The sequence below is a fragment of the Empidonax traillii genome, unplaced genomic scaffold (genome assembly GCF_003031625.1).
Source record: "Empidonax traillii isolate 1590-97213 ecotype Southwest subspecies unplaced genomic scaffold, ASM303162v1 scaffold67:size1865537, whole genome shotgun sequence".
NCBI classification, from domain to species: Eukaryota; Metazoa; Chordata; class Aves; order Passeriformes; family Tyrannidae; genus Empidonax; species Empidonax traillii.
Window position 1 is genome coordinate 1613393 of NW_020955260.1, and position 16151 is coordinate 1629543.

Genomic DNA, 16151 nt, shown 5'->3' on the forward strand with positions numbered 1-16151 from the left:
TGTGCAAAGCCAGACTGCTCCATCCACTCATTTCTGTCAGACAATGTGAGCATGTCCTGAGTGGAAACTGCAGCTGAAAATGTATCTTCATTGGTTGGCACCAATACCAAGAGTTCATTTCTTTGCCAGGGAAGGAGGAAACTTTTAAATTCAGGCAAGTTTGTTAGCTGTGCTCTAGTCAGACGCCACCTGATCTTGTTTTCTTACTGACAATGTTGTATTAGAAATGCAGTTTTGATAAAGTAGAGCTGTTGAAATATTTAAAATATAAAGCTTTGAAACACTGTCTAAAAGCAAATACCTTTTTATTATAAAGCACAGGAACACAGAAGGGAAACTACAGCTGAGGATTGTTCATCCCTGCACAAATTCTGGAAACACAAGCTTATTAAATGAGCAAAAGTGCAACTGTTGATGACAACCACACTGTTACATTTGGCCGTGTTCTGTCTTTGCAGTGCTCAGCTGGTATCTGTATAAAGAAGAGTTGGTATAATTATTTTTGGTTATGAGATCAGGATCAATCTTTGTGGATAAATCTCATTTAAAACGTGCCACTCTAAAGTGGGGAATTGTCACTTTGATTCATGAAATCATAGAAGGAAGATGCAATCTGTAATTCTTGAGCCATTTGGCAGTTGTTGCAAGCCCCATCTGAGTAGTACTTACAATAGATATGCTGCAGATATGCTGGGGTTGACCCAGGAGTTCCATTTTAAGTTCACTGTTGCACTTTACTGGAATTCTTTTCACTTTTATTGGAATACTCCCATTGCAGGGGAGTAACTTAATTACTTAGTTATTTATTGCCCCTCAGAGAAAACTGGAAATTTTAATGGGTAACAAAGTTGATGAGGACATATCAATCATGGTGACCAGATCAGTGTAGCCAACTGCAAGAACTAAAAACCAACATAAACTCTACTGTCTGCTTCGAGCCCACCTTCTGTCATGTAAGTGCACTATGGCATGCCCATGTACAGATATCACAAATGAACAAAAAAAACCCAACACTGACAAAACTGACTTCATAAACATTTCTGTGGATGCTTATACCTTTCCACAAGTGGTTTATTTTCCACCAGGAGTGTGTCTTGCCATGTTAAATCCACTGTTGATATTTGGGCAGAGAATGAAGAGTACAGAGCAGCATAAGAAGCTGTGTAGAATAGGTAGTCTCATCCAACTGATTTCTGTTGTGGTTTAATTTATTCCAAAAACATCTATTCAGAAGCACATTTTGTGTGAAGGGCTTCCATGTCAAAGTTGAATTTAAGATATCAAAATGGTAATACCTCCAGTACTTTTTTTAATTTATTTTGTTGCCTGCCTTTTATCTTGTGACACATGAAGGTAAAGAATCACAGCATCTTAAAAGTGTAAGAGACTTGAAGATTGCTTAGTCTGTCCTATTGTTCCTTGTTTTATTCTCTCTGGCAGTGAGGAAGAAAACAGCTGTCGCTGTTGTGGCAGTCTTGGGAATTTTGGGGGGCTACTTCAATTTTCTTTAGACTCAACATAACCAATTTAACAGCTTCTCTGTGTAGCTCATGTTATCTAGCTCTTTGATTGGGTTTTTCTTTGATTGGTGGTGGTGGTCCCCAGCGCCTCCCTGTCCCCTTTTCTACCAGCCCTTTCTTTAGTGGTTGAAACCTGGTGTTTCAAACTGGACCCAGTATTTCAGCTGAGGCCTCAGCTATCCTAACTGAACAAAGGAATGAGTTCACAACTTGGGGAAGAAAACATGGCATATTTGGTAATAACATATGTAACACTTTTTTCAGCTTAGGATATACTCAGTGAGATACTGACCATCAAAAATGTCTATAAGTGGAGTTCCTGGAATGATGGGGATGTTTGATGTTGTCTCGTTGATGATGTTGAGGAGTGATTTGACTTCTGATTCCAGGTGCTCCACTGTTTTTATTACTTTCTGATGGAAACAAAGGAGACAAATGGATAAAAGGAGATAGTCAAAGGGTCAGGTGGAAAGAATGTGTAAACCCAATGTCCCATAATGCTAACAGCTAGTTTAATTTATATTGCGCATTGCAGCTTTAAATATTTGTTGTGTTCTGCTGGCCTCTAGTGGCACCAAATTTTAGCACTTTGTTTTGCAGGAGTTACATTACAGCACTCCTGCATGAAGAATAACCCATCATTTGAATTCTTGGAGGGAGCTTTGCATTAATTTGTTTTTTATTCTTTATTATTTCCGTGCCACCATCATCTCCAATAAAAGAATCTGTGTGGACGATGAGAGGAGCTGATGGGGTGTGTAAGGAAGAGGGCCGAGAGAGCAGAAGAGAGGTAACATTGCTATTTTGAGAACTGATGGCATGGAATTTGGCAACTGCCCAGCTGAGAATAGTTAGCTTGTATCTTGGGAGTGCTTAAGACGGCAGGGGAAAAAACCACAAAACTTTGCAGCTTTCATAGAATCCCAGCCATAAAATTCATTTAGCTCCTAAGTGCCAGCAGGGGTGAGCAGAAACTCCTCTGCCAGTCTTGAAGGCACTTGCAGAACCACATCTAGCCTGAGATTGTTGGATTAAAGGCACAGTTATAAACATTTTAGAAAAGTCTGATATATAATATCAATTTGGAATTGTCAAGACTATATGTTTCTAGACATAATGGCTTTATAGATAGTTACAAGCTATGACATCTGAAAAAAAATTGACTAGAATAAGGTAATGAAGAGATGCTGTCTAGAAATATCATTCTTTTTCTTTGGTCAGAAGAATAGGGCAGAGGTCTGCCAAGGTTCAGGAGCCAGCACAACCCCTCTTACCTCTTCAACAATATCTAAACGTTCGTGGATCGTGTCATGTTCATCACACCAGCTTCCCCTTCCCAAACTTTCAGGTAACACGACAGGATCTGCAGCAGCTAGAAAAACAGACACGGTTAAATAGCAGGAGCTTTTAATTAGCAGTTCTTGCCTTTTCGACTTCTGAAGCTAAACAGCATTGCTTATGAGGCAAATGAAGGAACTGAACCTCTCTTCCAATAACTACAGCTCTGTGTCTCCTTGCCTGCGAGTGTCATGGTTCGTTGGAACAAGATGTTTGCTTTTGCCATGTTTTGTTTGTGTGTGTTTGATATGTTTTCTTTTTTCCTACCTGTGTGGGGTAAGTTTATAGACTGTATCTCTGTCTCTGCAAGTATAAAACATAAGCATTGGGAAGATCTGCCTCACACAACAGTTCCTCTTGGACTTTCTTCAGAAGCAGCTGGTACGGTAAAGCTTTGAAAAGTAGCTAATTTTGTCCACTTTCCAAATGAATACTGATGATGGCTGATGATTACTCTGTGCCAGAAAGTTGTCCCTGACAGTCTGACTCGGCAATATGAAGAGAAACAATGAAAGTGTGTACAGCTGATGTCATTTGCTGACCAAGTCACTCTTATATGCTGCTATATGCAAAGTCACTTATCTCTCACTGACCTGTGTTTACCTCTCAGTATTCAAGAGCTCTTGCTCTTTGAACTTTTCATTCTGCTGGCTCAGTTCCATGAAAGGTCATTACCTACTGGTATCCGTGCTTTAATGGAGCCAATTTCCATAACTTCTGTGCAACATTCAGTAACATTTCGATTTTTAAGCCTCACTAAGGTGATAATGTATCTTGCCCCATGTAAAGCTGGATCGTGCTTGTTTGAGGCTTGAAGCAGCTATGACTGTGAGAAAGCAGCAGTAACTCATTCTGTCATTTGATTGTAACAAAGTGAAAACAATGAGCTTGTGTTATAATAACAGTAAGAAACACAAGAGCAGCAACTTCAGTACTTTCTTGCCAGAGCAGTGGTTTGGAACCGCTGCAGTGCTTCACAACAAGTCTGTGCCAAAATTTCTGGAGTGCAGGTGTCAAATGACAACAAACACGTGTTAGTAAGGATTGTAATCACTGCAGTTTAGTGGGATGAGAGATGTACTCTGAGTTGGAATGGCATCCTTGGAATTGGAGGGTGGAGGGCAGGGAGGAGGAGAGAATTAAAATGTGACCTGGTATACTGGGCATTATGTAAAAATTTGTTTGGCAGAGGTTTGGTTGGGGATTTTTTTAAAGCATTCACCAGGAGGTGGTGCTGTTAGGATGGAATCCCAAAGACTTCATCTACTGAAGGGTGCTGAAATACAGCAGGTACTTCAACAACAGCTGCTTTACAGTTGCCCTTTTTTCCTCCTTTGCTGCTCGTGGTAGTGGTTTATGAGTGTTGTTACCATCTAGCTTAGTAGTAGTGAACCATGCTAGTTCTCAAAATTTTTATTTCTTTACAATTTTTTTCCGTCATGACTGGAACAGTATGGAGAGGCTGAAATTGTGGTAGAAATACAGGTTACAAAACAATGGCCAGTGTATGTCTACAAACCTTAGTTTTCCTAATTAATAGGATAATAGTAAGATCTATTTTGCTGTCAGAGATTAATAGTATTTCCACCTTGCCAGTATTCCCAGCCCTAGCTCTCAGTGTCAAGTCTGATAGCCCAATTCAGCTGTACACTGAACTGCCACTTGTCATGTTAGGGACAGAACCAAGGGCAAGCAGAAGGCATGGTGATAAGGTAACTGTGGATCAGTTGGCTACTGGGAGCATTCCCAGATCTAACTACAAATGAACTGTGAAAAGAGACAGCAGAAATCATTCTGTAGACTGAGAGCAAATGGAGGAATTTAAGAATCCCCTAGGATTTGATTTTTCACTATGTCACCCTAGATGTAGATGTCTGGATTACAAGGGCATAGGTAAAGTTTGGGTGAAGGCCAGCACCAGTTTTATGCAGATGTTAAAGGAGCTTTTGGCCAGCCATAAGCTACATGCTAGGCTTGCTTAGTTTCGTCCTTTCCCTAGAAAGGGAACTGCAAGAGGGTTAATGTTGGCTAGCTCAAGTTAGTGTTGGCCACTTCTCTGACCGTGTACCTTATACCATGCTCATCCATTAAACAAAGCTCAGACCTCTGCTGTAGGAGAAGCAGAAGTGTGTCTTGCTCAAGCCAGATGGACCCAGAAACTCTGGCTTTTTGAAATCACCTAAAAGCATGGTTGGCACTCTACTGGGGCTTCTTTCACCTTGTTCCTGATACAAGACCTTAAATCTGCAAAGTGACATTTTGAAGCAGGAATTTTATACGGTCTTGCTCAAATTACTTCAGTCATTCCTTTAGCTTAGCGCTTCTGTTCAGCACAGACCTGAGCGTTGCGACAGCCGATTCTCTCGGCAGGTGTCTGTAGGTGGGTAGGTTAGGTATGATGGGTGGCTGCCATTTTTCAAAGCAGGTGTGCCATGATAAGTATGTACAGCCAACGTAAGGTGGTTGCATCTCACTGTGAGGTTAGTAAAGCACTGCACAGCTCTGTGTGTCTTTAGAGACCTAGGCAAAGGGGTTGCTATGAGATGCAGGACTCAATGGTGCTTGGTTCCTTGGGCTGGTTGGTTCTGAGGGGTGGTTGGTTCCTCTCTTCTGACACAGAGGAAGACAGCTTTCTGGCACTAAGAGCACTGATGCTGCCCCATCAGCTCTAATGGGCTTACCACAGGAGGACGAAGTGTCTGGTCCTAGTTTGACAGGGCTGTAAGATGCCACTCAGAGACACGGAACTAGTGCAGCGCATAAAAAATTTGACAAAGCCCAAGCCTGTGTCTCAGGAAGCACCTCATAGGTGATGTTAGCAAACCTACGAGTTAGTATAAGCCAAACATATCTGTTTCCAGAACTCACAGCATGGAGCTGGCTGAGGGCTGACCTAGCAGAAACCCTGTCAGGACCCGCACCAGAACAGGGTACTTCAGGTAGGTGGTTGCCTGCCTGGCTGGGCAGCCAGTGCTTTGTCAGCAGTGCAGATTTCTTCTGTTTTCTGAGTTCTAGCTTGAGGCTTTAGCTGCTCAAAAACCTCACTGCTGTTTTATTGTCTGGCTTTAGCTTTTAACCCACAGCTTTATCTCTGGGATGGGCTGCTTGCAGGACACATCCGGTCCCTGGTAAATACAGCACACATCTGGGTCACTGTGGTCAGGCAGTTCAACCCAAGCAATAATTTCCACTTGTTCAAGGAGAGTCACATGTTGCTTATGAGGATTGCCCTTCTCTGTATTGCTGGTGAAAGAAAATGACACAATCTTCTTTTGGCACTGACCTTACTCCAGCAGCATCTCCACATAATGGTAACAATCACTGCGTAAAGGAAGTGAAGAATGGAAGGCTGCAAGCCATGTAAGCAAAAGACTAATGGCCTTTTAGGATACTTCCATGTGCTTGCTTTCTCAAGTTGCTGAAGAAACTTTTCTAATGTAAATTGGAATTTTTATTTGTGTTTCAAATCATATGCATAAATGCAGAAAACTTCAGTAGTAAGTTTTAGTGCTAACCACTTTTAAAAACAAGATGTTCTTTGTATGCCATGCAAATTACATATTTTCAGTGTGTAGGTGTTTGCAACTTCTGACAGCTTAGGCAAGTGTGTAGGAGGCATATTTAAATGTCTTAAATCTCTCATTTGAAACTTAATAGATTGTTTCATGCAGACAGTTGTAACATTTCAGTATGGCAGAGAGAACATTACCTTTCAGTTAATGTCCCATCTGCAGATTTCCACCTGATGTTTCCTGCAAGTGAGCTGTTTAGTTAAATTTTTGAAGTCCATTCTATTTGATGTATAGGTGGTTATTTTCCATCAAGAACCAGAACTCTTGTTCAAGATAAGAAAACCACCTGTGCCTTTTTTCTTCTGATTAAGTCCTCTGTGCTATGTTAATGGTACCCATAAATCTGGGTAGTTCTAACTGCCCTGTGCTGTGATGCAGTCAGGCACCAGCAGGGAAACGGAGCATCTCCAAATTGGTTGCTAATAAGGGTATATTTAATAGAAGAACAGGCTTAAAGTTTGAAAGTAGCACGATGAAGAGTAAGGATCTATGTACAATGGTCAGCCTGACCATACAAAGCCTGATCTTATAGCAAGGGATAGATAGAGCAATGAAGTAAAAATCAAAACAATCTTAGCAAAGAGGTTAAGAGCAGAGGCCTTAGACTGATAATATCTCTCAAGTAGAGAGATAAGCTCTAACTGAGCTCCTCTGCCTCCTGTACATTTGATATATTCCCCCAACCCCACAATATATTGCTTGTACGTGCTCCCTGAAGATATCCCCTTCTAGGACTGTCAGGGTTCTGTGTAACCAGATGCTAGTTAAGTGGTTCATTTTTTATCATCCATGTAGTTGCTAATGGTAAACATCAGAATAAACCTGAGCAACTGTCACTTTTGCAGTCATTTTCTGCTGTTACTAGGACTGACAGAACACAAGTATGTGATCATACAGATCTGGTAGGTCTTTATAAGTATCCTTTCTAATGACCCATTGCTGGTCAAACTGAAGTTACAGGCTCGATCGAGAAATTACTGGATTGGGTTCACTGGTCTGTCTTAAAATCTGTAAAATTCCTTTTGCCTCATTGTATGATCAGTGTGGTTTTGAAAGTTAACTGTGCAAGTTCATGTTGTGCTCAGTGGGGCGGGAGGGGTAAAACAGAGCAGGCTACAAGCCAAGTGAAAGGCACATGAGATTGAAACAGGAACCAGATGGCAGATGAGGAAGCCTGAAAACATGCGATAGAGCAGGGGGAATGAAGAACATGTCTAGCTCTTCAAGAAAACAGACTATGCTGTGTGTTCTTGTTTGCACTGCCTTAGGTTATCATCATAGCAGTATCATTTTATTCCTGGAGTGTATAGCATAATGTGGCCAGACATCTTTTGATGAGAAAATGAATGGGGGTAGTAACAGATTTATCTTCCAATGGGAAAAAGGTCATGAACTTGAGTATCAGGCTCAAATGGTGAACCCACTAACCAGTTTGGGAAGAATGCAACAGTCCTCTGAAGTGATTTCCTGATGCTTGTTTAAATTAGTCTTTCTCTAAATAAGTAATTACTGGATTCCACTTTAATATGTGCACATAAATTTGAAATGTTAAGTCAAGATTTTACACAGTTTATAGAAGTGGTTGGTGAAGATAACTTTCAGCTGAATTCAGGAAAGATCCAATTGCTTTGAACCTGAATTGATACGAGTACTATCAGTACTAGTGCTTTCAGACTGAAGACCATGTTAAGCTAAGACTGTTGGTCATATTTTATTTTGGGGGCTGTTCTTGAAGGCATCAAACTTAGTTTATGTCAACCCTTTGTTACATTGGCATCCTTAGATATGGAAGTACCGAATTAACTTTCTGTAGCACTCCCAGTTTCATTACCACCAGTGTGCCCAAATTCATTTTAAACTGTGTTATATATAACTTGAGCCATATCAAATTGTATTGTTAGGACATCAAAAATAATTTATTTGGATAGCAAATGTTGTATTGAAAATGCTTTTTAATACACAGATTCCCTTCAAGTTCTTAGCCACTCAGGATCATATCTTTAACTGGACTTAGAGCATGTTTCAGGCAGCAATCCATAAAACACTAATACTTAGCTGTGATTTAGGCACCTGTGAACCTCTTTTTACAGTTTAGAGTCTCTATTTGCTTAAAGATAAGGGAATTCTTGCCTTTAGTAATTGCATTAAAGACTACAGGAATTGTAACAAATACGTATAAATGCCTTAGCATTTATACACTGCCATAGGTTACTATGCTTCACACTGGAGATAACTGCATGGGTTTGCTTATATCTACATGCAAATATATATGTATAAATACATGTAAATATGTAAAGGTACATATGCAATTGTTAGGCTCTAGCTTTTATGACAGAACTACATTGCAGATGTCATATAGGGCAAATCTGGTCTGTCAGTGGGAGATGGAAGGTAGGCATTGTATATTAGAAAGAAAACTGACAGTAGAAAGATCTGAAATTTAGGGGTTGTGGGAAAATTGATTTATTTAGGGGTTTTTTTTAAATTATTTCAAGAATGTGCACTGAAAATGTTTAATGCCTGATTGGGGATTAATCTGTAATCTGTATGTTCACTGAATACTTCAACTGCCTAAACACCAATTTTGGAAAGATTTCAGACATGGAACAAAGTCCAAGGGATTTTCTAGTATTCAAGATTCATGAGCTTCTGATAATGAAAGCATCATGAAATAAGTGTCTTCCATGAAATTAATTATTTTTAATATTCATTTTAGAAACTATAAACCATATCAGAAGGTCAAGTTCCAGACTTTCAGACCGGGTTCATACTCTGTTTATCAAGATGTAGAATATGCTACTGTGAATATTATTTCAGATCCTGGATCAGTTAAGATTGTACTTATTTTAATTCTTTTTTTTCCCTGAAAGAGAAGGACCAAAGGGGAAATCTCATGCATTGTGGAATGTGTTAGTGAAGGTGGGTCAGGTATCAGCCTACCAGTTCTCACATCTCTAACTAGTCTGTCCCATCCATCTATGTGTGAGATGTCATGATATGATGTGTTCTAGTCCTACTGTGCATCTCTTGTGCTTGTGAAATATGCACAGTCAGGAATGGGACTTGATAGAAGTTGTTGTTTACATATTTCTGTGTAAAACTACCTCCTTTGGAGGGAGCTTTTGGTATTGTGATCCATGTAATTCTCCTGTCATGAGAGTTTCATCTCTCATTTACCCAGCAGTGGAGACAGAGTGCACAAGGCCGGGGATAATTTGTGCTGCCAGTGGGCACTGGTTTTTTTCAGGCACATCAGAAGCTGGGCCCTTGCCATGGCTATCTGCCAGAAACAAAATTGCCTCTTGAAAAGCTACTTTCCTCTCTCTGCTGCGTGACCATATCTATGATTGTAAGAAGCACTTAAGTTTTGTATATTTTCACTCAAAGGAAGAAGGATAGCAATTAAATGTTCCTGTGAGGGAGCTGTTGGCTTGGAGTACAATTCCATCATGATGATCTTCTGAACAAGCAGGCAGGAATATCCTTTTGCTGCTGCAATGGAAAAGGACTACAGGGAATTGGACTGATAAGAGACATGAGCTGCATAATTTGCAGGTACGTTACTCTAATTCGTGCTGTAACTTACAATGATGCTTTGGGCTGCAAAAAAATTTGCCTTTGTTATGTGTTTATTTCTGTGTGAATATATATTTGTCATGGAAACTAAGTGTTAGAAGGATTATAGCCAGTAGCTGTAGAGGACATACTTATGTGTGGAGAGGGGGATGAGCTGGTCTAGCATGAAAAGGTGCTCTGTCTTAGTATACCCAAGAGCCCAAGTTGTGTAGAATTAGTGAGGGCTGGCTTGAGACTGGAGGATGTGAGATGCACAAATATTGGATGCCACCATCAGTTTGAGGATGAACACCATATCAGGGAATAAAGAGTTTTTTGACTTTATGAGGACATGGCTTTTAGTCTATGTTTAGTAATAGGAGCTACAGCCATGGGGAGTGGATAAGGTGAATCTGTGACTTATTAGTCCGTTCTGTGATTGTGTAGTTTACATATGTCTAAGTCATGCTAGTAGAAAGAAATAAGTACCATGAAATAATATTGCAGGTTTTTTTCTAATACTTAAGTCTAAAAACTTTCTTGAAGATATTTTGTTTGGAAGACAGTTCATGTGTTTTGCAACAGCTCAGGAATTGGAATAGTGAGAGAAGGGAAGATACATAACATATACATATATATTTACATACTAAATCCTGGCATTCATGGCCAAGACTCACAACTGTTTCAACCAGAGCAGATCAGCTGCATTTATGAATAGAGCCACATCCTGCAGGTGAATAGCAGGAGTCCTAAACTAACTTCTTCTGAAGTTTGGTATTATCTTTTTTACACATGGAGGTTACAAAGTCCTCAGAACTTAATAAATTCCTTTTAAGTAAATGTAACAAAAGATAGGGCATGTAAAATCTGCAGAAAGGCTCACTTCTGTAGAGAACCCCTATCTTAAGATGTTTCATGGTCTTAGCAAACACACCTATTTCTTGGTACACTTTGTTGTGACAAGCTTTATGCCTCCTTCCTAGTTGGATCTCAGAGATGAGTTTTGCATTGGAGACAATAATGCTGATAGGTTTCTATGAGGACAAAAACCACCTAGAACGTGGAGTATAGGTCATAAACTATTACTACTTTGTTAGTAGAGAAGTACGAGTCCAAGTCTGATTTAAGGTAGGACATCTATCATAAATTTTTACTGTGGCTTTAGTTCTACAATGAATTGTTTTAATCTCGTGGAGACAAAATGCTCTTCTGTGAGAGGGCAAATGGTGAGTTTTGGGGAAAGCTGGCTGTTCTGAAGGGATTTTTTTCTTTCCAGTGTCTAAGCAATAGTCTAGCTTATAGATCTTCCCAGCTTTGATATTGAATGTAAATATCAGAGGATTCAAAATATTCTGATAAGTCATAACATGGTAGCTGAATGAAGAAAAACATTTATACATTTGGTTTACTTTAACTTGGAATTAAAACCAAATGAAGCTTCTGCTGTTTAAAAGCAAATCACACCACAGTGTGGAAGTATTGAGCAGCAGTGCCTCCACTGAGGCTCTCCTGTTGCTGCCTGCCTAGCAGAACGCTCGGAGTTTGGTTTGCTCAGCTGAATGGCACATGTCAGTGGGGCCGCCCTGCGTGCCAGGTCGTTGTTTACCCGAGGACTCCGGGTCACCTCTCTGCCATGCCTAAACATGGGGCAAAGACTTTGCTGTTGGGGTGCTGCACCCCTCAGAACAATTTGCCTGGAGGTTTTTGTAAGAATGGAAACACATTTAAGTGGGGCAGGCATTGCGCCCCAGGCTACATTGTACACCATGTTTGGGCAGCATCCCACAAACTAACCCAGCACCAAGAGCAAAGCACTGTAAACTGTGGCCATTAGGCAGGAGCACGGGGTTGCCTCCAGAAGGGCTCCTGTGCCAGCCTCTTCTCCTGAATGATTTGGAGGCTGAGCTTCTCGAATATGAGGTTGTTTATATTAATGGCTGAATTAAAATGTAAATTCTGGTTTGGCCAAATCCAAATAATTTCTAAGAGGAACATGCAGAAGTTAGGATGGGGGGATCTGCAAGGAAGTCAAAAGTTAGATCTCCCACAAGTCAAAGATAGCAAAGGAAAAGGGGGAATGATTTTCTTAAGCCTGTCTGCCAGCAAGAGTGCTCCCCTGGCCAGGAGACACACAGAATTTTCTGTCTTACACAAAGTATGCCATTGAGACAGTAAACATGATTCCCTGACTGAGGAGCTACTGTCTGGCATTATATTGGGTACTAGTCTACACTGCAGTTGTTATTCAAGTACTATTTTATTTAGCTGGATTTTATCTGAGTTTGTTAATGATTTCAGCTTAAAGCCATACTTTAGGGGGGAATAAATATAAACATTTTTCCAGTTTTTTTTTTATTTTTCTTTAATTTCACATTTATTTTGGTGAAGCTTGCAAAACTCACAAGGAGTGAAAACAAGTTAGAATGCTTTTGCTGGGGCATTGATAGTTCATCGCTGATAAACATTACAAAGCCAGTTAGGTGGGAGGGAGTCAGGGCAAGGAAGAGGACCAGGACTTGGGGGCAGAAAGGGCTAACAGTTTTTCAGGAAATGTTTTGAATGTAATAGGATCTTACTACCCTGCCATGAAATACAACCCTTGTGTTGTCACAAAGTAGGAGCAGAGGGAAAATAAATCTGGGCCTCAGCTAGAAGAAAAGATATAGTACAAGCAGGCTGGGAAGCCAGGTTTGTGGTTACATGGGGACTATAAGCCCTTGAACTAGCCAAACTGAATAGTTTTCGGTCACACTACAATGTGATTACAGGTTATTCCAGCGCTAATCTCTTGTTAATGAAAGTAGAATTCAGATGCAGGCTTATCAGATGTTCTGTGTTTGTACTCACAAGGCATTTGGAGAAGGCATTACGTGCCTCAAAATCTCAGGAATAAGTAATCCAAAGCAGAAGAAAATAAAATGTGGTGCTGTTACCAGCAAATTTTAAAATCTTTTTCTAATCACCTTGAACTTTAATCTCATTTCTGAGTGGGTTAGTTAGTATGCTAATAAGGCTGCCAGAACAGTAATGATGGGGATTCAGGGCACTGGCTGCCACACCTCAATGCAGTTCTGAATTTCTGAAGATACAGTGATAATGTCTCCTGTAAGAAGTAGAAAGTCTCTACCAAAACCATATGCCTACACGGTAGACTTCAATAGCATAAAAATGGAGTTTTTCCTGTTAAAAACAATATTCTCACAGAATTTTGGCATGTGCCTGTGTCACCTTCATATAAAACCAGTATAGTGAACAATTATTTGCCTCCCTCTCCCACCCCATGCAAAGGCTTTAACAATGCTACGATTAAGCTATAGCTTCTGCTTTGCAGGTTCAGAATCACTTACCTAGAAGATCTTGCTCCTGCAGGACTAAAATAAATGCCATTGCCCAAAGGAAAAGCATAGTTTCAGCCTCTCTGGGCTCTGCTGTAGCTCTGGTGGAGAGCCCTGCAGCCTCCCTCCCTCCCTCCCCAGCTGTGTATCCACTGCTCGTCCAGCCGTTCGTGCTGAGGTTTAGCCAGAGTTAGGCGGAAATATGCCCAGGCTGAGCCAAGATTCTTAAGCTGTTCTCTTCTGCTTCCCTCCTTTTAAAAAACACCCTTCCAGCTCCATGCACAGCCCAACTATCCAGGCAAGCTGGCAATGGTCCAGTCTCCCCAAAGTTGTTTTTTTGCCCTTGTATTTGTTTACACAGACTACAACTGGAATGCAATAAAAAGCTTTGGATCCCATAAAATACAGCAAGTGGGGCAAGGAAAGGAAAGAAGGAAGGAGGAGGAGGAAGGGGGTGCTGGTTATTTATTTCCCTGTAGGTTTTCGTCTAGGGCGGGGAAAAGCAGGAGCATTGGAAACACAATATCTTCACATCTTGTGAGCTTATGAATGTGCTCATTTTGAAGAGTGTGGAAACATCTTTCCTGGGCAATACATGGGAGGTGGCAACTGTCTGTGATGCTTTCTGTTTGGGCAGTATCATAGGAGCTCCTGAGGAGCCATTTGAGCTCTTCTCAGTTTGGCAGATTTTTGAAATAGATTTGGCTTGGTAACATCACATGCAAAAGTAGCACAGCTCATGGTGGTTTGAAAACGTGTGTGATTTTTAGCAGGATCTTAACTGAATGTTGTTTTTGTCTTGTGGGTTCCTGGGTGCTGAGTGGATAAGCATCAACCTTTGACCCCTCTAGACTTAAGGTATCTCTTTCCTGGTATTTGTCCTCACATTCGAGTTACCTTTTTCAAACAATTTCAAGGAAAAGGTGAAAGGCCATTAAGGGATCCTACTTAATGCCAAAGGCTACTGTCCAGGATAAACAGTGTTTTAACTGTTGAAAATAAATCCTGCAACCTAGAAGAGATTTCTTTGGTCATTATCACCTCCCCAACAGTCAGAAAATCAAGTTATTTGAATAACTGAAAGTGAGCCTGTAGATATGGTATCTTAGAGTTCAAAGTATAATCATCCTTAGGGACTACCATAACAACTTAGATTGTGAGTTCAGTTGCAAGGCAAAATAGCCTTGGTAATAGAGATTCTGTGATTGGAACTTAGCTGGTAACTTGGATGAGGAACTGAGCAAAACAGGTCACAGAACAACCTTGGTGTTTACTGAGTCCTCAGGGTTGGTGTGAATGAGTTAACATTTTTATGAAATGAAAATTAAATTAGCGAGGAAAATTGGAGTGGCAGTGTTTTTCTGGGTGTTTTGGCTTTTGGCTTAAATCACTATGTAGCAATACTGCAATTGGTAGAATTCTTGTTTTGAGAATAAATAAGAGATCATGCGTGCTGAAAAGTTACATAAATCTTAATTTTGTTATAAATGGGTCTTTAAAAGGGAACTGCAAAAGGTAATGGTGAGTCCACCCTCAGTTTTGCCCTGTGTTTGAATATGAGGTGCTGATGTGGTAGGCTATGATTTTTAAAGTGAGACATTCTCTATGTGTTGCCTGTGCTTTGAAGTGAGGAGACTGGGGAGCAGAAAAAGGATTTTTATGAATAGCTAGCTGCTGTTTTCTGAATGTGTTTGTCCTTTACCTTTGTCCTTCCTTAAGCAGAGTCACCCAGTGCATCAATGCACTCTCTATATTGCAAAGGGAGCCTGTGTGGATGCTTTTCCCTGTGCTCTCTCTGCCATTCCCTATGCCATACTATTAAAAAGCAATGAACATTCATTGAATCAGTTTTCCTTTCAACACACTATAAAAAGAAACAAGGCAATTTCCATTCCAGACCACCTTTCCTGAGGCCACTCACCCCCTTTACAGCACATTTCCTTGAGGTTCCTCCTGAATTGCTCTCAGGCTTCTGGAACAGTTCAGTCCCTCTAAGGCACTTGCTGCATATTTTTGCATACTGTGTTATGTTTGACCATAGTGAGGTGCTGGTCTGATAGCCATGGAGAACTAAACAAAATAGTGTGGGTTTTCCTCTAGTATTATGCTCCAGGGGTTGTTTCTGTAAGCAGAGAGAAGTTTTTTTCCACTGCAGGGAAATGCAGCCAGAAGGAATATTTCTGCCAAATGGGATTCTGATTTCAGGAGGATTACCTGTCCTGAGATTTTTAGTAATGTTGGTTAATTACCTCAGATTACTTTTGTTATTTATAAATGCTCAAAATGAAGCTGCAGGGTAAGACAACTTAACTAGCAACCTAAGTATAAAAAATCCCGAGTGTGTGACAACACCCATTCAATTGCAAAGTAGATTTTTCAGTGTAAGACAGATTTGAGAACAGAAGAAAGAATATTATACAAATGCATTTGGTTTTGGAAAAGTTAGTAACTGATTATCATCAGAGAAGGCATTCTTCAGCACATTCATCTTGGAAATGGTCATATATGTGAACACAATGAGATCATACAAATATAGGTTTGCACAAAATCCAGCTGTTGAGATGTTCCCAAGATACCAACAGCCAAAAAAAGCATACCAGTGAACAGGGATGTGAATTTCTGCCAGCAGGCAGTTTGGTGAAAGGGAGAGCAAACATAAGGATTAAGTCTATTTTGGGAGGTGCTTTTTTTGCTTGTTTTTTGGTACAGTCTTTCTGTATCACTTTCTTGGACTAGTCAAATCCTTGGCAAAAGCAATGAATAAGTGCACAGTGATCCCACAGAGTGCACAGGGAGAAGGAACAGAATAAATAAAGGATATGTGTCAACAG

General features: G+C 40.4%; 1 protein-coding gene across 1 annotated transcript; it reads right to left on the reverse strand.

The window, feature by feature from the left end:
- Positions 1–288: 288 nt before the first annotated feature.
- PLAC9 (placenta specific 9) lies at positions 289–13528 on the reverse strand. Its single transcript, XM_027880304.1, has 4 exons — positions 13333–13528; positions 2795–2892; positions 1813–1933; positions 289–472 (listed from the first exon to the last, which is right to left on the reverse strand). The coding sequence occupies exons 1-4, from the start codon at positions 13388–13390 to the stop codon at positions 462–464; spliced, it is 288 nt and encodes a 95-aa protein (XP_027736105.1). The 5' UTR covers positions 13391–13528; the 3' UTR covers positions 289–461.
- Between the last annotated feature and the right edge of the window lie 2623 nt (positions 13529–16151).